The sequence below is a fragment of the Typopeltis vanoorti genome, chromosome 22 (assembly GCF_054136105.1).
Source record: "Typopeltis vanoorti isolate ZY-2024b chromosome 22, IOZ_Tvanoo_1.0, whole genome shotgun sequence".
Taxonomy (NCBI): domain Eukaryota; kingdom Metazoa; phylum Arthropoda; class Arachnida; order Uropygi; family Thelyphonidae; genus Typopeltis; species Typopeltis vanoorti.
In genome coordinates, this window is record NC_143570.1 from 88,412,042 (window position 1) to 88,436,748 (window position 24,707).

The window sequence follows — 24,707 nt, forward strand, 5'->3', positions numbered from 1 at the left end:
CCTCTGGATCCTCTTCATAATTTCCTTATCCCTAAGAAACCTAAGTGAAAATGACCTGCACACACACTAATCTAGATGTGGTCATATCAAGCATATCCTTTCCTTATAGCAGCACTCCAAATTTGTCATGATCACTTACTCAGATTTCCCTTATACCCTTTCTTTACTGAAATTTTAAATGCTTCCCACTCTCAGAAGATTTCCTGATTACTCATACTCCTCTCCCAACCAGTTGAAGGCAAAGGGATTACCTTAGTTATGGACAAATTCTTTATTGCTATTGCCAAGTCCAGTACTATTAGACTGTTTACTTCATGTATTGTTTTTGATAATTAGATCTTAGCATTTGCATAAATTTCAGTATTAGTATCTCCATAGAAATCCACCTGAATGGAACATGGAATAGACCCACACAGCCTTTCCATTGTACTTATTGTATTGCTCAGCCTGATACATGTCATCTAGGTTTTACTTTGCATCTTCTGGACCTAGAACATAACCTGATCATATATTTTGTCCTGTTGATTTCTATCTCATACTACAAGCTTCAAAATGGACTGCCTTCCATGACTATTACTGAGCCTCTAATTTTAGGTTGCAATTTTTCTGTTATAATGAATAATACTTCTCCATCCTGTTCTGTCCTTCCTGATAATTCAGTAGCCTTTTTAATTTTATGCCTATCACTGTATCTTTCTCCACCAGTTATGTCCCTCTTTTCTCTCTCTTTCTCTCATGCCTATTATTTTTGGACAATTCAAGCTAACCATACAATATCTGGAAACTTCTAGCATATATGTAAATTGTTCTACTTCCCTGCCCAGCCTCAGCCTGCAATTACACTCTTTGGTTCCAGTCAGTTTCACATTTATTGATAATGCTTAGTCCAGCAGTATATCATATCACACTTTGGACATATCCATACCCTTTCTTATCTCCTGTTCGATGTCCTCACAAATATTATCCTCCATGTTCCACCACATATACATTGCATACCCATGACAATAAGCCATTCTTAAAAACAGTTAGTGAGTGCAATAATGAGAAGAATATTAATAATTTCCCATGTTTCAAACACGAACAGGATGATCATTAAAAGAGAAACTGACTGGAACCAAAGAGTGTAATTGCAGGAGCAAATGATTATGAATCATGGAATACAAGTGAATTATGTGAAGGAGCAGGTGAATTATGTCCACACGAAGTGGAGATGTGAGAGGGAAATAATGGCAATGATTTTGAGTCAGCATGTTGTGAGATGGAGGTTGACATGAAGAAATATAGTTGAATTCTGCTATGACAAGGGAATGTGGAAGGCAGTGATGAAATATATAAGAAACTACAGTTAGTAAACAAGGGAAGGATGATCATTATGGTTGATTTTAATTATGGTAATATAGAATGGAATGAAGACACAGTATTTGGATATCAGGAAAATTAATTTCTTGAGACAACTATCTTAGGCTTTATCTATCAAATGTCTTAGATCTAATCATTTTATTGGAGGATGTGATTGTGAGTAGAGTGTTGCATTTTCCCCTAGTTGTTGAGAGTGACCATGTGATTACCTCATATGGCTGGTCACCAGTAAGGTGGGAGCCAGCCATATAAAGACTTCTGTGAGAAGAAGATATATTTTGAACTATAAGGGTGGTGAACAAGGGATGTTCCAAAAGAAGCTTAGGAGATGGCTTGGAGTTATAGCATGGAATGTGAGGAGTTGAGCAGGAGGGATTTGAATGTTGCATGGGAACTCACCAAAAGATAGATTAAAGTGCCTCCATAGTGCAGTTAGAAGAACAACATCCTTCAATTGGAAAAGCCTGAGTTTGATTCTCATTATTACCAGAGGAATCTTTATATGTTTTTTTTCAATGAAGGTGAGTTAGCTGATCTCATATGGAGGTAGCAGGGTTTTTTCTCCCAAAAATGCAGGTTTTTCATCCTGCATACAAACCAATTGTCCTTCAATTTACACACTCAATTTACAGACAAAAAAAATTACTAGTGGTGGTCAGTCGATGCCATTATTGTAGATGATGGAGATGGATGGAAGTGGTGGGGACGGAGAGTTGTAGAGTAGGTCACTAAAAACACACATACTAACCACAGTGATAAGTTTTAATATGTAAATATTTCATCCCAAGTATCTTGGGACATCCTCAGTACAGTAATTCAAACAATACTAGGAATAACATGCAGTTAGGGCACATGATTACAATGAAATCTCAATATGCATGAAGTAGCATGTTATAGAATTAAATTAAAATATAACTGAAAAAAAAAAGATAACATATATAAAGAGATTATTTTACACAATTTTCTATGACAATTTCCCATACTTTAGGAATAGCAAGAATGTCATTGCAGTTTAAATTTGATCTGTGTAGTAGGGCTTCAGCACTTTCTTGTATATAAACATTCATGTTTATATAAAGATCTATGTAAAAGTTCTTTTCCCAATGGATCCTATGGTTTGGGTTTTCAACTCTGTGTTGAACGAGGCTAGATTTCTATGGTTTGAAAAGACGAATTTGGTCTTGATGTTCTGAAATGCGTTTCTGAACAGATCTACCTGTCTGTCCAAAGTAAGACAACTTTGCATCCATTAGGAAAAGACAAAACTTTTACATAGAACGTTATATAAACGTTCATGAACGTTTATATAAAGAAAGTGCTGAAGCCCTACTACACAGACCAAATTTAAACTGCAATGATGTTCTTGCTATTCCTAAAATATGGCAAATTGTCATAGAAAATTGTGTAAAATAATCTCTTTTATATATGTTATCTTTTTTTTTTTTCAGTTATATTTGAATTTAATTCTATAACACGCTACTGCACGCATATTGAGATTCCATTGTAATCATGCACCCTAACTGTATTATTATTATTCCTGATACCTCCAAGGAGTCCGAAGACTCATCGCGGGAGGACATCTACAACTGTCTCTACACCTAACCTCTACTACGAATGTTGTTCCTAGTATTGTTTGAATTACTGAGGATGTTCCAAGATACTTGGGATGAAATATTTACGTATTAAATCTTATCACTGGTTAGTATGTGTGTTTTTAGTGATGAATTCACCACAGGTTTCATTGTATAAAAAAAAAAAATGTAGAGTAAGTGCCCTGTTCACCCTCGATCAGTCTTTGAACCCCTTGGAGGTATCATGAAATAATATAAAATAATGAAAAGAGTAGAAAGAAGGTAAAAGTTTTCTATTGCATAAAGATTGTGATAAGGCTGCAGCTACACATTTAGGCTAATCTGTATATCTGGAGTTGTGGCTAAGGTATTGGAGAGATTAATGAGAAGTAGGATATAGAAATGTGTTGAAAACATCATTTTTTTTTTTTTTTTTTTTTTTTTTTTTTTTTTTTTTTTTGTCAGCATGGGTTTATTAAAGGAGAGGATATGGTGATCGGTTGTATAGTATTATCTCCTATTACAAGTTCAATGACTGCTTGGAGGTGTCATGTAATAATAACAAAGAGATCGTGTTTTACCAACTTACTACTTTAACACAGCAATGAATGCATTGAACCAGGGAGATGATTACAGTGGTATACTTAGATTTTGAAAAAGCCTTAGACTGCCACATGACAAGCTGTTAAAAAAAAATCCAATGGATGGGAATGGACACAGACTAGTGAGTTGGATTGGTGACTTTCTGGCTGTCAGGTATAGATCAGAAAATGGAAAAGGATCTGAAATTCAGGAGCCACATTGCACAAGTTATGAAGTTCTCCATCGGATAATGGCAGGGATGCAGAAATAAAGGAGTTATAATTCTATTATATAAAGTCTTGGTCAGGCCTCATAAGGATTATTGTGCACAGATTTGCTCACCTAGTTTTCATGGCAATGAAGGTATATTAGAATAGGTCCAGGGCTATCCAAGAAATGCACACAACATTTCACAAGTGGCTTGAGACTAAAACACCAGCTTCATTTGCAGCGTACAACACTTATACAATCACCATTAAAAGGAAAGAATCTAAATTCACATAGGATAAATGTAGAAAAATCACTGCTTGTGCCGCCAGTAGTTACACATTTTGGTCCCTCGCCAAAGCCATTGGGCACAACTTTTGTCCATCTGTGCTTCATCCTCTATCTCACCCTAATGGTAAAATTGTAACACCACCTAAAGACAAGGCTTCATTCTTCTCTTCCAACTCCTGCATTGATGACCATTGCAAATTACCTCCTTCCTTGCCTAGAACATTGAATCTCATGCCTCCTGTGACCTTCTGCCAGAAAGACATGAGAAAAATCTTGAATAACTTGGATACTATAAAGGCAGCCAGTCTTGATGGAATTCCACCTATTGTGCTCCCGAACTAACACATGCTCTGTATCATCTATTCACTAAACTGTATTCAGCTGGCGTCCACCCTTCACCATGGAAGAAAGCTCATATACAACCAGTTCCCAATTTGCTATCAACCTATTGCATTTACATCAGTTTTGTTTAAGGTAATGGAGAATGTTATCAACAGTCAACTTCTTCAATACCTTAAACACTGCTATCTAATTAGTGACCAATATGGATTTCACCACTCTAGATCTCCTGGCCTACATCACTCACATTTGGACCCATTCCATGGAAATGGTCACGAGGCTTTGATAGGGTCTGTCATCAAGGACTTCTCAACAAGTCATCATTTGGACTGCTTTCATCCTTGTGTAAATGGATCGTCAATTTTCTCTCAGATTAATTCCTACATGTAATGGTGGATGTTCTCTCCTCAGACTTTCCTGTCAATACTGATGTCCCTCAAGGCTCTGTCATTTCACTGTCCTGATTTGCATGAATGATCTATGCTCATTGACTGCAAACCTTATTCATAGTTTTGCTGATTGATAGCACACTCCACTCATTCTACTCAAGTGACAGTCCTTGCAGTGCTCAACCATATCATGCTTCAAGATCTATAATAAGTGCCTTGAACACTGATCTTCACAGTATTCTTGATTGGGGTGAAAGCCACCTAGTCAACTTCAATGTTTCCAAAACATAGTTTTGCTTTTTTTCTCCCCTAAAAAAGACTCTCAGATCTTCTCCACTTACTTTTCATAATGCTGAGCTCGACAGTCAAAACCAACTCTCTCTTCTTGGACTCTTACTCCAAACTTTTCCTGGAACAATCATATCTCTTTTATAGCATCAACAGCTTCCAAAAAACTTGATATCCTTTTCCAGTCAAGATGGCACTGTTCTACCAAACAGTTACTTACCCTATAGAAATCCAACCAACATTGGGAAACTGCCCTTATATATGGGGTGGTGCACCTAAGACCACCCTAAAAAAAAAAAAATTCTTGATGCTGTTCAGAAAAGATTGATAAGATTAATGACATTTTTCTTAGAGCTCTCTTCAGCCACTTTTTCATTGAAGAGATTTCCATGGCAATTGTTCAGCAGAATTCTACTGAGCAATTGCTGATATCTCTGATTATAATTATCATGATTATCTATGACTATAATGATTATATGACTGTGATAATGATTATAATCATTATCTATGATTATAATTATCTCTGATTATTATCAGATATCGGTCACCCACTGCAGTTGTAGCCCATGGCTGTCCTTCATATCTCTAGGATGCTGTTTTTGATTGTTGGAATTGGTTCCACAGACAGTGATCCATGGAACAACTTTCTTGCAACTATCTTGCTACCTCTGCTCTGCTTACTGAAACAGAAGTGCTACCCCAAATCAGGTAGGATCTGACCTGCGTTGGCTACAGAAACATTGGTATCTGCTTCCACTGTTCGCGAAGGTGATCTGTATGCTATACTAGGTGACTGGTAGTCAGCATGCCACAGGAGACAACGTTTGAAATGGACCACACTCCGTGTCAGATAGACCCAAGACCATGGGGGTCAGTATTGTTTATAGACAAATCTCAATTTGTTCTACAAAGTGATACCAGACGTTATGATTCCTCTGCTATCTATGATAGGGAATCTTGTGGTGGAGGCATCTGTTTGAATGGATGCACTGAACTATGTGCTTTCTAGCACACTATTCTATCCTCTCAGTGGTCCTAACAGGCACTTAAGTGCCCACGACCTTTCCAAGTATTCTTGGACTTCGTAACCATAACGTAAGGATAAGGTGATTAGCCTTATGCCTCCCGGTATGCCCTATGTCTGCAGATGCGCGTATTCACGGGGACGGTTTGCCTGTTCTGGGGGATGAAAAACCCGAGTTTCCAGGTGAAAAAACCCCCTACATCCATATGAGACCAGCTAATTCACCTTTCATCAAAAAACCAGATAAAGGTCCCTCACATCACTGATGGGAATCAAACCCAGTTCTTTCCAAGCAAAGGGCTTCGTCTATACTGACTGAGCAATCCTAGCACACAATGTTAACATTGTAACACCACCTAAAGACAAGGCTGATGTTTTGGCTTCATTCATCTCTTCCAACTCCTAATCATATGGGTTTTTGATCTTCATTAATGCTGCAATTTACAGAGATGAGGTCCTGGACTGCAGCTGTAATTGGAGAGACATTTATCCAACAAGACAATATGTTCATCTTCATTGAGTGAAGCTTGCAGACCAATATCTTCAAGAAGAGACTATTATACATATAGACTTGCTAGACATGTTTGGAATGCACTGGGTAGATGTGTTGCTGCTCTCAATTCCCCCCCCCCCCCCCACCAAAAAAAAAACAAAAAAACTGGAGGAATTTAGGCGAGCTTTGCAGGAGCAATGATTATTACCAACTGAGCTACTGCACACCATTATAAACAGCATGAAGCTTTGCTGTGAGTGCTGCTCTTATTGTGCCTTATTGTGAGTCACTTTGACAATCTCATTTTGACCTCTTGTTTTTGACTAGTCTTCATGTATCTATTTATTACTGAATTATGCTATTATTATTTTCCTGACCACCATGGAGTCCTCTATCATACCACTCCTTAAAATCATCCACAGTCTGCATGTTCATCACCTCTCAGGCAATGCATTGCATGCTCATACCGCTCTCCATGCATAAAACCTCTTACCTTTTTTTACTCACCACTCTCTTTTGCAACTTCCAGAAATGGCCCCTTGTCCTTGCTCCTTTCCCTCATTCTACCCCATGAAAAGTCTTCTCCTCGGTGTTAATATGATAATAACCCTTCAACAGCTTAAATGTCTCAATCATATCTCCCCACTTTGCCTTCTATCCACCAAACTCCGCAGTCTGCATGCCCTCAGTCTATCATCATAATGTTGTACAGTCCTGATATAATTTTTGTTATCCTCTATACACTCTCCAAGGTTACTTCATCCCCTTCAAATCCCAGTGACCAGATCTGACCACAAAAATCCATATGTGGCCTGATCAAAGCTTTATACAATGGGACCAGTACACTTATCTCTTGGTAAGTGTACTGGTATTCGTCTCAGCATTATTATTCTTATTGTGTGACACCTTCAGGCAGTCCAAAGACTTATCAAGGGAGGACATTTACTCCATAACTCTCTGCCTCCACCACTCAATCCACCAACTACACCAATGCCATCTACCACCACCAACATCACCACTAGTATTTCCACAGACAATCACAAACATCCATGCCCGCAGTGGGATTTGAACCCGCAGCCTTTTGGCTGGAGAACAGATACGCAGACCACTCGGCCAACCAGGCCAATTGGCATTCTCCTCAGCATTACCACAGTTCTCCGAGATATCTTCACAACTTTGCAATATGTCCTCAGAATTTCAAATCTCTATCCACAATTGCTCCAAGACCCCTTACTTCCTCTACGTCCAGTATAACGCCACTAAATGAGTATGAAGCATCTCATCTGTGGATCCCAAATCTTAAAACCTTTCATTTAGTTGCATTAAATGGATATCCCTATTCATTTGCCCTCCTTTCAATTCTTATTCAAATCCTCTTGAATAGACAAAACATCTTCCTATAGTCCTGTGATAATATCATTGATATAAAGATTGAACAACAGTGGTCCTGTGACTGAACCCTGTGCAACTTCACTTGTAACCTTCCTACTCCCTGATACTTCTCCCCCATATTCAACTAAGATATGTATCATAGAGTCAATCACCAATCCAACCCACTACCCTGATATCCAAATCCATTTGATTATTTACAGTTTTTGTTCGCTTCTTTCCCATCTCATACTGCTTTTCACTGAATTGCATAAAAGTTCTTTATACAATTTTTTTGCTATTTTCTGGTTTCCATATAATTTATGGAAACCAGTGTAATTTGTAGATGAGTGTAAATGACTATATATAAATGACATCTGAGTAGTACATTTTAATATTTCCTGTTTGCTAAAATATACGTAATATAAAGTATGCTTAGTGTTGCATTAATATATTTATTTCTTTAGGGAGAGAGATCACCCCCAGGAACGCCATGGCCTCTACCAAGAACATGGAACAAATCTTCTGTTGTTCTCACCATAGATCCCGCTTCATTTGACATAACTTCAGACTTCAGTGAATGTGACATCATGACTGATGCTGTAGATAGATACACAGATTATATTCTCATAGACAAGATGGGAAAGAGTGATCAAACTTTGTCCACTTTGAAGACCTGTATAGTGAGCATAGAAGACAAATTCAATTGTTCTTATCCTTCTCAAGAGGATGATGAGTCATGTAAGTGGTAAAAGGAAACTCCATGTAGTTCAAAGATAAAGATTACTTCACATTTCTACTGTATTTTCTAGTTCATAATGTTTAATGTTCTCTTATACTTGATGTATATTTCAGTACAGAGTAAAAGAAATAAAAAAACAAGTGCCATTATTGGAGGAAATTATTGGAGATTCCATACACGAGAGGCTTTCGAGCTAATGGTAAATTTACTTTGATATTGAAAAAAGTTTGGAAACATTGGACTCAAATGTTCAAGTCATATCCTCTAGGAATGTATGGTATGGCGGAAAAAAAAGTACTGAATTTCGACATTTCCTTCAGTACACGCACTGAGATATGCTGTTCAACTTCATGCACATTAATAGAAGAGCACATGTAGAGTCTATTTAGCTGTAGCAATGGTATTGACATTGGAAGAAAAGATGTTTTATTGTTGAGTGTTATTTTCATTCATATGGAGTTGGTACAGCAAATGGTCCAAATTCTGTTGAAGGAATGGGTATTCCACCATGACCCACCTTCAGACCTTGATGAACTAAGGGATAAAATTGCATGATATGTCCAGAAGATGTCCCAACCCTTGTTTTCCAAGATCAAGATGACAGAGAACCTTAGCATGTTCTACAAAACCTGTCTTGTAAGACAAAGTGCCCATTTTAATGCTTTATTCAACTGAGATTCCACCAATAGTTGTGAATGTACAATATCATCATGTGTAAACATATATATTTCTTTGTTAATAAACCAGTTTATTCCATAACATATAGTTTATTCCTAAACATAGTTATTTAGTACTTTTTTTTTGTGCCATACTGTATAAGATAGAATGTTGTTTCAAAGATAACAGTGGAATGAAAAATTTATATTGTGAGTTCAAAGTTAAGATCTGTTAAGATATGCTGCACTGTCTTAGCAGACTTGAAGGCATGTGGAGGGATTACTGATGCCAGTTCTGATGAACAGGGAACTGTAAGCAGAAATGTATGAAGCAGAAGCTGAATGACTGTGAAAGAGTGGAGAGAATAAGTGATAGATGAGTTATGAGTCAGTCTATTTGCTCTTCTGTACCAGCAGAAAATTTTAGAAAATATATAAGATCCTAAGAACAAATGTGAGACAGTTCAGCGATGGATTTATTTGTATAATTTTAATGTATGCATTTTTTATGTTAGTAGTGCATGGGAAATGTTCAAGAGGTGTTTGAATAATTATTAGACTACATATCCAGGGATAAAAGGATCAGTATGTAGATAGTATTATTTGGCAAATGCTGCAAAAAAAAAAAAAAAAAAAAGATATGCTGTGGAAAGAAAATGGATTTCATTAGAAGACTCATGAGCAGTGCAAAGCATTAAGAAGAGTGACCAGCATGTTTATTATTGTTACGTGACATTTCCAGGGAGTCCAAAACTCATCAAGTGAGGGCACCTACTCTACAACTCTGTCTCTACCACCAACTATAACAAACTGCAACTATACCAATGCCATCTGCTGCACACTACTATCTATCCCAATGGCTTTAACAGGCCTTTAAGGCCCACAACCTTCCAAGCATGCTTGGATTTCGTAACCGAAATACGAGGATAGAATGGTCACTCCTATGCCTCAAGGTATTCTTGGCTGTATCGCTGTGTGTTCAAGGGGCCGGTTTGCCTGCTTGCGGGATGAAAAACACCAGATAAACTGGCGGAAAAAACCCTACTGCCCGCGCCCAAGACCGGCTAACTTGGTTATGGCTGAGGAAGATCCTTCAGCTCCTCACGTCTCCGACGGGAATCGAACCTAGGACACTCCTTCCCCAGGCATATGGTTGCGAAGCGCAAAGCCACTAGGCTAACCGCGCGGACTGCTGCACACTACTACCACTAGTAATTTCACAGACAATCATAAACATCCATGCCCATAGTGGGATTTGAACCTGCAGCCTATTTTTTTGGTTGGAGAGCAGATACGCTAACCACTCGGCCAACCAGGCAGCATAATCAGAATATGATATGAATCTAGCACAAAAGTAACTCTGGCAACTCATTCACCACTCTGAGCAAAATCTCTAATTCTCATGCCTTTGCCAACCACTCTTCGATTTCCAGGGGTTAGGGGTTATCCCCCCTCTTGTTCTCTCGCCTCCTGTAATGTGTTGAAAAGTCTTTTTTTTTTTTATATCCTATCAATTTCCATTAATAACTTTTGTTTTTATAACATATACCCTCTTTTCTGTCTATCAACTAGATGTTGGAAGTTTATTTTGCACTTGATTAAACTATAATAAATTTAGTTTAATCCTTTATCCAAGTGTGAGAAAACAAAGTTTGCACTTGAAAATATCTTCAGGACTGTGGCAAGATGGTGCATCTGTTGGCAACTTGTAGCAAAGGTGGACCAAGATCTCATCACTCCTTGTCTCAGCATCTCCCACCATGCAAAGCAAATCTCTTTGCAGACATGTATAATGCTATGCATTGAGTGAAGGGCCACTACCCAGACTGGTTTCGACCTTTATTGAGGTTTCGTCAGTGGGAGGCAGACCCAGAAGTGGTGACACTAAGGTAGAAGCAATGGAGAGGTCATATTTACCTATACGAGTTACTAATCGGTGTACCACCTTAATCTAAATCCAGAGTTTTTTTTATTATTAAATTACTCTGGATTTAGAGAAAGATGTTGGAAATTTATTTTGCACTTGGTTAGACTATAATAAATTTTGTTTAATCCTTTATCCAAGTGTGAGAAAACAAAGTTTACACCTGAAAATATCTTCAGGACTGTGGCAAGGTGGTGCATCTGTTGGCAACTCGTAGCAAAGGTGGACAAATCTCTCATCACTCCTTGTCTCAGCATCTCCCACCATGCAAAGCACATCTCCTTGCAGACATGTATAATGCTATGTATTGAGGGAAGGACCACTACCCAGACCAGTTGACCTCTCTATTGCTTCTACTTTAGTGTCACCACTTCTGGGTCTGCCTCCCACTGACGAGACCTCAGTAAAGATGGAAACCGGTCTAGGTAGTGGCCTTTCCTTCAATGCATAGCTTTGCATGGTGGGAGATGCTGAGACAAGGAGTGATGAGAGCTGTCCACCTTTGCTACAAGTGGCCAACAGATGCACCACCTTGCCACAGTCCTGAAGATATTTTCAGGTGCAAACGTTGTTTGCTGACACTTGGATAAAGGATTAAACTACTATGAACTAGACATTTGTAACTCACAAATGTTCATTCTGTCTTCATGAGGAGCATTCGTAGACCTGTCATTATCTTGATTGCTAACTTCTGGATCTATCCTCTACGTCCCCATTTCTAATTAATCTAGGCAACCCCATCTGTGTACAGTAGTCCAAACATGCCATATCAGTCCTATAAAGATGAATAGTAACCTCTTCTGTGGTTTAGTTAATTTTCATTTAATTTCCAGCATGGAGATCACATGTTTCTAAACATAAACTATGTTTAGAAATATGATTCTAAAACATGTTTAGAAACATGCTTCTTTATTAAAAGAAACAATATTACATTAGTTTCATAAGTCATCAGACTTGCATCATTAAGGGTACAAGACTAATATAAAAAAAGGGAAAAAAATTAATTATTCTTACTGTTAGTTTCCTGACTTCCATGGAGTCACAAGACTCATTGTGGGAGGTCAACACAGTATCATCAACTCTTTGAACTCATCGCCGGTCTGCATGCTCATTACCCTCAGGCAATGCATCCCATGCTCCTATAACTCTCCATACAAAAAATGTACTTATTAGCCTTTTACTCACTATCTCCTTTTACAACTTCCAGAGATGGCTCTTGTCCTTGCTCCTTTCCCTCATTCTACCATATGAAAAATCTTCTCAGCATTAATACGATAATAACCCTTCAACAGCTTAAACGTCTTGATCATATCTCCCCTTTGCCAAATTCTGCAGTATGTATGTCCTTGTTCTATCCTCATAATGCTGCACAGTCCTGATATCATTTTGTTATCTGTCTCTGCACCCTTTCCAAGGTTATTTCATTTCCCTTCAAATCCCAGTGACAGATCTGAGCACAGAAATCCAGATGTGGTGTGATCAAAACTTTATGCAATGGGACCAGCATACTTTTATCTTTTGTGGTCAATTCTCATATCAGAGAATTGTGCTGCAATTCTCTGATATGCCTTCACAACTTTTGCAATATACCCTTGAAATTTCAAATCTCTATCATAATCCCCCTAAGATCCCTTGCTTCCTCCACATCTTCAAGTATAACTTCACCAAGCGAGTATGAAGCATCCCATCTCTGGATTCCAAAATTTAAAACCTTTGTTTAGTTGCATTAAACTGATATACCCATTATTTTGCCTACCTTTCCAGCTTATTCAAATTCTCTTGAAAAGCCAAAACATCAGCACTATTAAAAATCTTTCCAAGCTTCACATCAGCTGCAAACAACTGAACATCTCTCTGTAGTCCTGTGACAAAATTATTGATATAAAGATTGAACAGCTACATTTTCACGACTGAACCCTGTGGAACTCCACTTAGAACCTTCCTACTCCCTGATATACTGCGTATACAATTCTCTGATATCTGTCAGAGAGTTAATCACCAATCCAACCCTAACTTGGCATCGAAACTCATATGATGCTACTTAAAAATCAGCTTGTCATGTGGCATCCTGTCAAATTTCTTATCTACATTCACTGCTCTTTGTACTTTATTGTAAAAGGTAACCAGATTACTAAAACAAGAGCACCCTTTAACAAATACATGATGCCTTGCATAAATAATATTGCCTTCATCTGTCCAATTCTGTATACGAGTTCTTACCAATTTCTCCAAAATCTTAACGACCACAGAAGTACAAACAAACCTATAGTTTCATACTACCACCAATGCTATACAATGCTATTATTATTATTTCCCAAGACCTCATGGAGTCAAAGACTCATCTGGGAGGTCCTTTTATCACACACACACACATCTCATCTACCGTGTCTTAAACACACTCAAACTCCTTGCAGACACCACACTCTCAGGCAAGGCATTCCAATCATTCACAACCCTGCATGAAAAAAACCTGCCTCTCACTACCCTACTCACATCCTCTTTATACAGTTTCCAGGGATGACCTCTGGTTCTCCCCTGATCTCCCACTATTCTCTGTAGAACTTCTCCACCATTGATCTTATAACAACCCAATACCAACTTGTAGGTCTCTATCATATCTCCCCTTAGGGATGACTGCTTGTTCTTCTCTCCATCTCCTACCATTCTGTGGAAAACCTCTTAAATCTTAATCGTTAAAAAACCACTTACCAACTTATACATCTCTATCATATCACCCTCTCCTATCCAGTAGACGCTGTAATTTGCATTTTCTCAACCTTTCTTCATACTCAGCAGTCCAGAGACCAGAAGCCACCTTAGTCAACTGCCTCTGGACCCATTCCAATATCTTTTCATCCTTTTGAAAACCAAGTGACCAAATCTGGGCCGAGTAGTCCATATGTGGTCTAATGAAGGCTTTATTCTACTTATAGTATGGAACCATAATCTCCTCACTTGTACACATCAGTGTCCTCTGCACCATTGCGAGAATTTGTCTGTTCTCGCAATTGTAGCAACGTATCCTCTAAGTTTAGGTCCCAGATCTCTTATTTCCTTCAATATATCTCCCACCAAATGTCAAGTCTTCTTGTAAGCCCACAATATTTGCTCTACTTCTCTTGGTTCCCAAATTTGCATCATCTGCAAACAACTTAATATCTCCAGTCAAACACCTTCCCCAATATCTGCTAGTTTGTTTATAATGAAGTTTATTTATATTTATATCTGAAGTTTATTTAATGGTATTGATTCACAACACAGAAGGATCAGAAAATAAATATTTATTAACTTATTAGCATATATTTCACTGGTATTATATTATGAAGTAATCACCTGTGTTGTGGCTAGTCATATAAAGGGCATTGCGAGGAAAATATATATATATGTGGAATTATAAGGCTGGTGATTATGACAAGCTTAGGAGACAACTTTGAGCTATAACATGGAACGAGGAGTTGAGTGGTAAGGAAATAAATGATGCATGGGAACTTACAAAGAAATACATAACAGCATCAGTGTGCGAATGTATTCCAAAGGCCAAAAGGCTGAATAATGTATGTGTGAAATGGATGAATGTGGAGTTTAAGCATGAAATATGGAAAAAGAAAGTACTTTGGAGGAAGTACAAGATGAAAAATGATAATCAGTCACATGAAGAATATAAAGAACAAACCAAGAGCGTGAATCAGTTAGTAAGGAAAACAAAAGTAGAGTATGAGCTGAAATTGGCAAATCAGGCTAAGAAAAATCCTAGAGGGTTTTTTAGATATATGGCAAGTAGAAGGAAGAATGATCATGGAAAGATGAAGTTAAGGGAAGAAAGAGGTAGAATGGTAACTGTTGCAGAAGACATTGTTGAGGTATTCAGTGATCAATTTATGTATGTTTCATCCTGATCAGGGTGGAATCATGAGGAACTTAAGTGTAGAGGACATAGAGGATAGCTTAATTGTGAGTGAGCAGGAAGTATTTGAGGAAATAAAGTGTTTGGATTTGATGACATATCACCATGTATCTTAAGGGAATGTTCCAGGGAACCGACAGTAACATTGGCATGCCTGTTTAATAAGAGTTTTTCAACAGCACAGGTTCCAAGGGAGTGGAAGGAGGGTAAAATTGTTCCACTGCACAAAGGCAGTGATGAAGCTGTAACTTCAAATTATAGGCCGGTCTGTATATCTGGAGTTGTGGTGAAGGTCCTGGAGAGATTGGTCAGAAGTAGGATACAAAAATGGGTTGATAACACAGTATTCTCTGTGGTTATCAGTATGGGTTTGTTAAGGGGAGATCATGTTTCAGTAACTTACTTATGTACTATAACAATGTGACAAATACCTTGGACAGAGGAGGTGCATATACAGTGATGTACTTGGATTTTGCAAAGGCTTTTGATAGACTGCCACATGACAAGCTCATAAATAAAATTGAAACAGATGGGATTGGATAACAGACTTCTGTGTTGGATCAGTGACTAGCTGTCGGATAGGTATCAGAATGTTGTATATGGGGGTGCAGTATCTTGAACGAGAAAGGTCACCAGTGGTGTGCTGCAGGGGTCAGTTTTGGGGCCATTGTTGTTCAATTTGTATGTTAATGATATTGGGTCGGGTTTAACTAGTGATATCCAGCTTTTTGCGGATAATAAAAAACTTGGGAGAGCAATGCATTACAAGAAGACTTGAATAGATTGCATGAATAGGTAGGTAAGTGGAACTTTCAGTTCAATGTTGCCAAGTGTAAGGTTTTGAGATTTGGTAAGCAACGATAGGATGGAAAGTATAAACTTGGTGGGGAAACTTTAACAGAAGTAGAGGAGATGAGAGATCTAGGAGTGATGGTGGACCAGGACCTAAAATTCAGGGGCCACATTTCATAAGTTGTGAAGAAAACACATTAAATAATGGCAATGATGCGGAGAACCCTGGCATGCAGAAATGGAGAGGTTATGATTCCATTGTATGCATCCTTGATCAGGCCTCATATTGCTGTGCACAGATTTGGTCGCCAGGTTTTCATGGTGATGAGGATATGTTGGAAAGAGTACAGAGAAGATTCACAAAGGTAGTCAGTGGTCTTTGGAATGTGGAGGACAGATTGAGAGAATGTAAGTTGCAGAGCCTCGTGAATAGGAGGAGGAGGGGGGGGGGATATGATTGAGACATATATGCTGATCAGGGGTTGTTATCAGGTAGACATGGAAGAGATTTTTCATAGAATGGGAGAGGGGAGTAGAATAAGAGGCCATTGCTGTATAAGGAGGGTGTGCGCAAAGGAGTGAGAAGCAGGTTCTTTGCATGGAGGATGGTTGGTGAGTGGAATGCATTGCCTCAGTGTGTTGTGGATGTTGACACACTGAATCAGTTTAAGACGTGGTTGGATGAGCATTGTATACAATAGTGAGTATCTCCCATGATGAGTCTCTGACTCCATGGAGGTCAAAATGTTGATAACAATAATTATATCCAGCACCTTCCGAGCACAAGAACAGTTTGTCGCAGTACACGAAACAGCGGTTTGGTATAACTGTGGGAGTAGTTTAAAAATATTGTAATGGTCAACACAAGGAACTAGTCATAATTGGCATCATCTATTGTTGGATAAAGAGAGAAAAAAAACAAGTATTAGATCTTAAAATCACTGTCTCCCAGATTTTTGATAAATACTTCTTGAGGTTTGGAGTATGTTTTAATGCTGCTGCTGATTCTAAAAACAACCTCTCTGACTTATGACTTCTGTGAAGCACTTTTGTTTTCTTCCATTTGATCCTGTGCTAAGAGGTATCAAAGGCATGGTCTGCTAGACTCGACTCGCCATAATGATAGTGTCTAATATATTTTTTGTATGTTCTCCAAGTCAGATGTCAACAGATCTTCCTGGCTGTCCATAGTAAGCCAGGTGACAAGAACAGGGCACTTCATATACTCCTGGATGTGATAAAGAGAGTTTATCCTTAGGTGAATGGATGAGAGTTGCCAATTTGACATACGATTTAAATATGATGCATAGCTGATATTTATTAAGCATTCTAGATATCTTTTCAGATGTGCTTCGAATGTATGGGATGGTAACAGTTTTGCTGTAGTCTTGAGTAATAGGCAAAGGAGGGGATTTCTAGAGATGGGGGGAGATTTAATATTTTTTTCTATTCTATGGGGATTATAGTCATTGCCTAAGAAAGTGTGACATAGTGAGTTCAGTGGTAAAAACATTGTCATTGGAGCAGCTTGCTCTGGCTCTGTGAGTTAGTGTTTTTAGAATACCATACTGTTGAGCTGGATGACGGTATGAATGTTTATGCAAATATCTTCTTGTGTGTGTGAAACAGAAAAAGATAATGAGCCATCAGGAAGCTATGGGATTAGTGTATATAGAAAGGTCAGATAACACTGGCCAACAAAAAAAAATTTTTTTCTGCTGATTATGATCTGACACTTGTTTTTTACTAATTTGGGTGCGCTGATTTCAAATATCAAACCCATTTTTCTCTATGACGTCAGGTTTTTCCTCTATGGCATTTTCTTCTTGCTAATTTGTAAGTTTTTGATAGTTTTAAGGAGGCAGTACTATTGAGAGGATCAAAAAAATCGATTTTTTAATATTATTTTCTGAAAGTATGTACTTTTAAAAATCTGTTCCTAACTTTTTATCAAATTCGAAAAATTCCCGAAGATATAGCCTATTATTCAAAGTGGTGCGCAGATCAGAATCGGAACGCTCACCACTCTCGCTTGTTAGTAAACGAATAAATGCGTAAGAACCTGCAATGGCATGTACTGGTGCTTTGAATGCGAGAGAGGCCGATAACCGACCTAATACATTTAGGTGATGAAAAGTAGGCGATGACAACTGCCTAAAACAAATGAATGCTATATGCGTCATAGCGGACAAAGAACAATTGAAATCAGTCAATCGTTAATCGATTGTGAAAGTATGATGAGTGCTTATAATGTTTCAATAAAGTCTCTGTTTTTTTTTTTGTCTTGTTAATTGCATGTTAGTCGGCCATGAAGAAAATACATCACGTCTACTACTTGAAAATGTGTCAATAGTGTAGATTCCTTCTGCTACATTTGTGGCAGCTTTACTGTTCCCAGTCAAAGGACAAATATCACTGATTTTGTTAAGAAAGTGTACTTTGCATACTTTGACGTAAAACTTGCAGATCAGGACAATTCATGGGCTCCAAATAAAGTGTGTAAGTCACGTGTAGAAAATTTACGACAGTGGAGCAAGGGAAAACACCAAAAATTAGCTTTTGGCATTCCAATGATTTGGCATGAACCGAAAAATCACATAGATGACTGATATTTTTTTTTAGTTCAGACTTATGGTTATAATAAGAAGAATAAGAAAAAAATTGTGTATCCAAATCTCGACTCAGCAATTCGGCCAGTTGCTCATTCCATTGAAATAGCTGTGCCAATTTATAAAGGACTTCCTTTACTTGAGAACGAGCATGATCGGGATATGCCAGATGTTCTTGAGGAGCAATACCCGGATGTTGATTTAGACAATGAAAATTTAATTTCTAGTTCTGGACCGCAACGTTTTACTCAAGCGGAATTGAATGACTTAGTAAGAGATTTGGGCCTATCAAAGGAATCATCGGAATTGTTAGCTTCAAGATTAAATGAAAAAAACTTACTGGAGCAAGATACGAAGATAACTTTTTATCGTAGCAGGGAAAGTAATCTTGTACAATATTTTAAACATGAGTGTGGGTTTGTTTACTGTAACAATGTGTCAGGTTTACTAACTGAAATGAGTGTTGTACAATATCATCCAAATGAGTGGCTTTTATTTATCGACAGTTCAAGCAGAAGTCTCAAGTGTGTCTTACTACGCAATGGGAATGTATATGGCTCAATTCCTATTGGCTATTCAGTCCACTTAAAGGAAACATATGAGGACATTAAAAAGTTCTGAAGTTATTAAAATATACAGACCATAACTGGATCATCTGTGTCGATCTTAAAATGGTGAACTTTTTACTTGGCTTTCAAAGAGGATATACAAAGTTTCCGTGTTTTCTATGCTTCTGGGATAGTCGAGCTAGAAACCAACACTGGAGTCAGAAACATTGGCCTCTTATAATATCCTTAAATGTTGGAGAACAGAATGTTATAAATAAACCTTTAATCGACAGAGAAAACATCATTTTTCCACCTCTACACAAACTAGATCTTATGAAGCAGTATGTTAAAGCTTTAGATTTACAAGGTGACTGTTTCCAATACATATGTGAAAAATTTCCACGACTTAGTTATGAAAAAATTAAAGCCGGTGTATTTGATGGACTGCAAATTAGAACTTTAATGAGAGACCCAAATTTCATCAACTCTATGAACAAAATTGAGAAAGAGGCCTGGACTTCATTTACGATGGTTGCGAATAATTTTCTTGGAAACAAAAAAGCGTGCAATTACAAAGATCTAGTGGAAACAATGCTTGAAAACTTCCAGTGCCTAGGTTGCAACATGAGCATAAAGCTTCATTTCCTATACAGTCATCTTGATAGATTTCCCGAGAATTTAGGTGTGTAAGCGATGAACAAGGCTAAAGATTTCATCAAGACTTAAAAACTATGGAAGATCGGTACCAAGGAAGATGGGATTCTCACATGATGGCTGACTACTGTTGGAGTATTCAAAGGGATTGCCAAAACAGAACACACAGCAGAAATTGCTACAAACAAAAATTTATTCCCCGAAACTCATGTGTAAGTAAAATTGTTATTATTTTATAAATATTCTTGTAATTTTTAATGAATATTGTTAGGTAGTTATGTATCTAATTATCGGCCTCTCTCGGTAAAATTAAATAATTAAAATATATATGGGGGGAAAATGTGACTTTAGTAAATCAAGTGTTTCAGTTTACAGTACATTGAAAAAAAGTAAAGTAATGCCAAAATAATTGTCTGAACTTTTTAAGATATGGTTTCCTGAAATACTTTTTAGGTGAACAGAATTTTTAACAAAGAAGAAAGAATTATTTGTGTGTGTGTTGGAGGGGGAGACTAATTTAGCTAAATGCTCAGAAAGTTGTATGGGGGACTATTTACTAATCCACAGTTGGGCGTAGGGGGTATACCTTGTTTGGGAAGTTTTGGTGCTCCATATGTTCTGGGTGTTTTAACATGAAAAGGCTGGAGTTTGTTAACTATTTCTTTTAGCCAGGAAGTGGCTTTCTTCAATAATTTTCTTTATTCTTTTGAGAGTTAGTAGGATCACATTCTATGATTTTGTGTAGACTAATCATGTAAACGCATGTGCATTTTGCTTTCATATGCTGCTAAATTCATCACCACAGCTGCATTACCTTTGTCTGCTTTAGTTATTACAATATTGTTATTACTCATGTGGAGCTCTCAAAAAATAAATGCAAATATCAATGCTCTATACAACAAACTGTGTGATATTTTACACCCAGAACTATGCGCTGTCCTTGTGAGCATCTTCAATGCAACAGCAGATAATGAATTCATTCAAGTTAAAAGCCAACACCCAAAAAAATTTGATATCCTCCAACATCACAGTGCTACCAAATGACCTCACTTACAATAAGATCGTATCATTGTCAATTTATCATTGGTTTCCCTAACGCTTAACACTGTTAGCACGTTAAGTTGAGGACATAACTATGCCATTACACCCAGGCAGGTTCCAAAAGTAAAAATAATGGCTTCCGTTGAATGAGGAATTTATGACCTGCCTCCAATGATAGCCAATAACATTCATTTGAATGTAGCTACATCTTAACCCAATCCAAACTATCCAAAAACAATAAGCCAAAAAAAAGAAATAAGTGCTTCAAAAGATACAATATTTGTGTATCCAACAAATGGCAGGTTTGTATATTATCCTTTGAAGCATCCTACAGTCGCATTCAGGGGAGTGTGGTGGGTCATCCAATGCAGGTAGCACTTGCAGTTACTCCCTACACTTCCATCTCAGTATGGTGTCACTGATTGTTGAACTGGGATGGCCGAGTTTGTCAACAATTTGCTGCATAGATAGGCCTGTAACATGGCATCCAATTATAATGTCTCTTTCAAACTCCATTAGTTCCCTTCTCACAGACACAGTTGCACTGACTTGGGAGCATCATATTTCTCCTATTTATACTGGCTACAAACACGTGACTTGTTATGTAGCACAATGCATCTTGCCCATGGGGATGTCCATTGACTTATTTTCAAGCAGCACAGTACATACATTAGGGTTTGATATACACCCTCTTTCCAAAAAGAAACCGAACTTTTTGAAAATAGAAGAAACTGGTGGCGCCACCTGTTGTATCTTTTTGTTGTCAAAAACAGCAACCTTCATTAGTGTTGTGTCAACTGTTTATAACATTTTTTTCATTAGAAACCGAGTTATAGTGTCAAGAATGACAGTGTGTTTTGATGAACGGTCGGAAAATCAGTTTCAAACAGAGCTGCAATTGACTTTTGTGTTAAACTCGGTAAAAGTTTTATTGAAAGGCATCAAATGCTTCAAAAAGCATACGGTGATGAATTCTTATCCCGTACTCAAGTTTATATGTGGTTTAAGACCACATGAGACGCTTGAGGACGACGAAAAGCCAGGCCATCCAAAAACTGGACTGAGCGAAGTTAACATCCAAAAAGTGTGTGATTTCATTAAAGAAAACTCGAAATCGTCCTGTGAGATTGAAATGAATTGGGGATTCCAAAATCAACTGTGCACAACATTTTGACCAAGAGTTTGGGCCTTCGTAAATTGAATTCACGATTTGTTCCCAACGGGTTGACCGATGACCAAAAAATGTATCGAATTGAACACTGCAAGGACCTCATTAAAGCCACTCGTAAGGACTCTAACTTCCTTGAAACGATCGTTACTGGTGATGAAACGTGATGTTTTGAGTATGAGCCCAAAACAAAGCGCAGGAAGAGGGGCATCCGAAAAAAACTCGCTTGGAGAAGTCAAAAATAAAGACAATGCTGATTTGTTCCTATGATTCCAAGGGCATAATCCACAAAGAAATTGTTTCGCCTGGCCAAACGGACAATGGTGAGGTTTATTTCAAAGTTTTGAAGCAGTTGATAGTAAGAATTCGTTGCGTACGGCATGAATATTGTGACAACCGACCGTTCATCAAAACACACTGTCACTCTTGGCAATATAACTTGGATTCTAATGAAACAAATGTCATAACACTAATGAAGGTTGCCGCTTTTGACAACAAAAAGATACAACAGGTGGCACCAATAGTTTCTTCTATTTTTCAAACAGTTCGGTTTCTTTTTGGACAGAGGGTGTATATTACATTAGATGTACCAAACAAGGCAGGTGACCAGTGGTGCATGGAACTTTATACTTGGCCACCGCTATTCATATTTATTCATCAATGATATAAAAATTGATTTGCCAAAGGGATATCCAGTTGTTTGCTGATGGTGCAAAGCTGAAGAAGGTGATGGTTAATAAAGATGATGTAGAGATCCTGTAGGACAGTGCTTCCCAAACTTCTGGATGTCAGGGCCCCCTTTGCAAAAATTAAAATATTTCACGGCCCCCCTCGAAAAAAAAATCGTAATAGATAGTGTATTATAATATTTATTGTATTTGCATTCAATACAAAACCTACACAGCAAATATTGCAAAAATCAAATGCATGTATTACATTTTTTTTGCCTTTTACTATTTGGTTCTGAAGACGATGCAAGGTGTTCTGGTAAAATATGAAATACTGTCCTTTTTTTTGAGTCTGTTTCTGCTTCTACCGATTGTTTGCAGGATTTGTTTTTTATTTTTTATCAGCCACTTATCCATCTCAGGGTTAAATTTTTTAACATAGAATCGATCAAATAATATCACCACTTACCGATACTGGCACACCACAGACTGATAACATAAAATTAGTGAATATTACCTGAATAAGGGAATCTCCGGACCAGGAACATTTTTCTCTTTTGTGACTTTTCTCCCTTTACGGTAATTAAGCTTAACGCGAAACAGACAGCAAAGGCAGGTTATTAAAACGTGCGTGTGATTGGTGCGGTATTAACAAGAGATCGCGCAACTGAAAGATAAAAGCATAGCTGACAATTGAGTTGAAATACTAACTCTCTTCGACCGAATTCCAAATGTGAAACTGCCATAACATTCATTTTATATTTTTATATATATATATATATATATATATATATATTACTTAGTTTTAACACTTTTACGAATTTTAACATGTTCGGTTGAATTTTATTGCTGCCTTGGGAAATCGAACTCGCACACATCTAATTAATAACAATAGTTTTTAGTTAGATACTGTGTTTGCCCATGCAACATATGGTTTTGTTTCAGTCTATACAGCATAGTTTCTGTATGAGGGGACATGTGATTCATTAATTAGTGTGTTTCTATCCCAGTTGTCTCTAATTGCACTATTTGTTGAGAAATATATTACACAGACTCCTCATACCTTATTCACTGGCATAATAAAAGTACTTGTTTTTATTGCCTCTGCAGTATAGTGGCTGTTAGGGAGGGTGTGTTGTTTACCACTGCAAGCGAGTTACTATCTCCCCACATGAACTCATTTAAGCTTTTTTTCATGTGTGAAGTATATGCAAAACTTTTATTGGTAACAGAAAACTAGCTCGGATGACAGTGATAATATAAAACGAGTTTTGATATGTGTATAAAGTCAATATCAACAGTCCCTGATTACGAACGCATGATGAAAGGGAGAGGAAGATTTGGAGCTTCCCTGGAGAGCATTCGAAGTAAATACAATTAACCACTGCTTTGAAATGAAACATATGAATAAGCAATATTACTAATATTCATTAAGCGTCGAAATACGCAGGAAGCAAAGTTTGTGAACCAACACCAATGTGTGAATTTTTCCATTAAAATATAAAAAATAACAAAAAAGAAATAATAAATAATAAATAATAAAAGTTAAATACATTTCTTTTAAAATAAAAAAATCTACTTAGTCTTAAAACATTTTAAATTTGTTTTCATTATTTCACGGCCCCCCTCAACAGAACCTACCCCCAAGGGGGCTGCGGCCCACAGTTTGGGAAGCGCTGCTGTAGGATGACTTGAACTTTGTTTGGAAACAGGATATCATTTGTTAAAATGGATAATAGTTGCTAGTTTAATGTGGCAAAATGTAATGTTTATGAAAAAATTGCAGCTGGGTATTGGGGAATGGCAGTGAACTAGGAGTTGACCTTCATAAAGCATATTGCAAAAAAAAAAAAAAAAGGAGCAAATTAGTGCCACAGATCACTTGCATGGTAAACACATACAAATATATTCAGTGCCATAAGATCAGTTGGGTATCTCAAAATTTCTGGTCACTTAGATGCACATGGAGAATCATTGATTTAGACATCTGGTTCATAGATTGTGTATGTGTGAAATACCCCAAGGTTGGACAGTATAGGAAGATAAAAATAAAGTAAACTCACAAGAGGTGATTTTTTTTTATTTATTGA

At 37.5% G+C, this 24,707-nt stretch overlaps 1 protein-coding gene across 4 annotated transcripts in view; it reads left to right on the top strand.

The window, feature by feature from the left end:
- Nucleotides 1-24,707, top strand: part of LOC150094550 (beta-hexosaminidase subunit beta-like) — a 364,235-nt gene that overhangs the window by 140,468 nt on the left and 199,060 nt on the right. For all 4 annotated transcript variants that reach the window (XM_090411847.1, XM_090411846.1, XM_090411845.1 and 1 more), the window contains exon 2: nt 8,379-8,652. In XM_090411847.1, coding sequence (XP_090267973.1) covers nt 8,502-8,652 — 151 coding nt within the window. In that variant the 5' untranslated portion in view covers nt 8,379-8,501. The remainder of the gene's footprint in view (nt 1-8,378; nt 8,653-24,707) is intronic.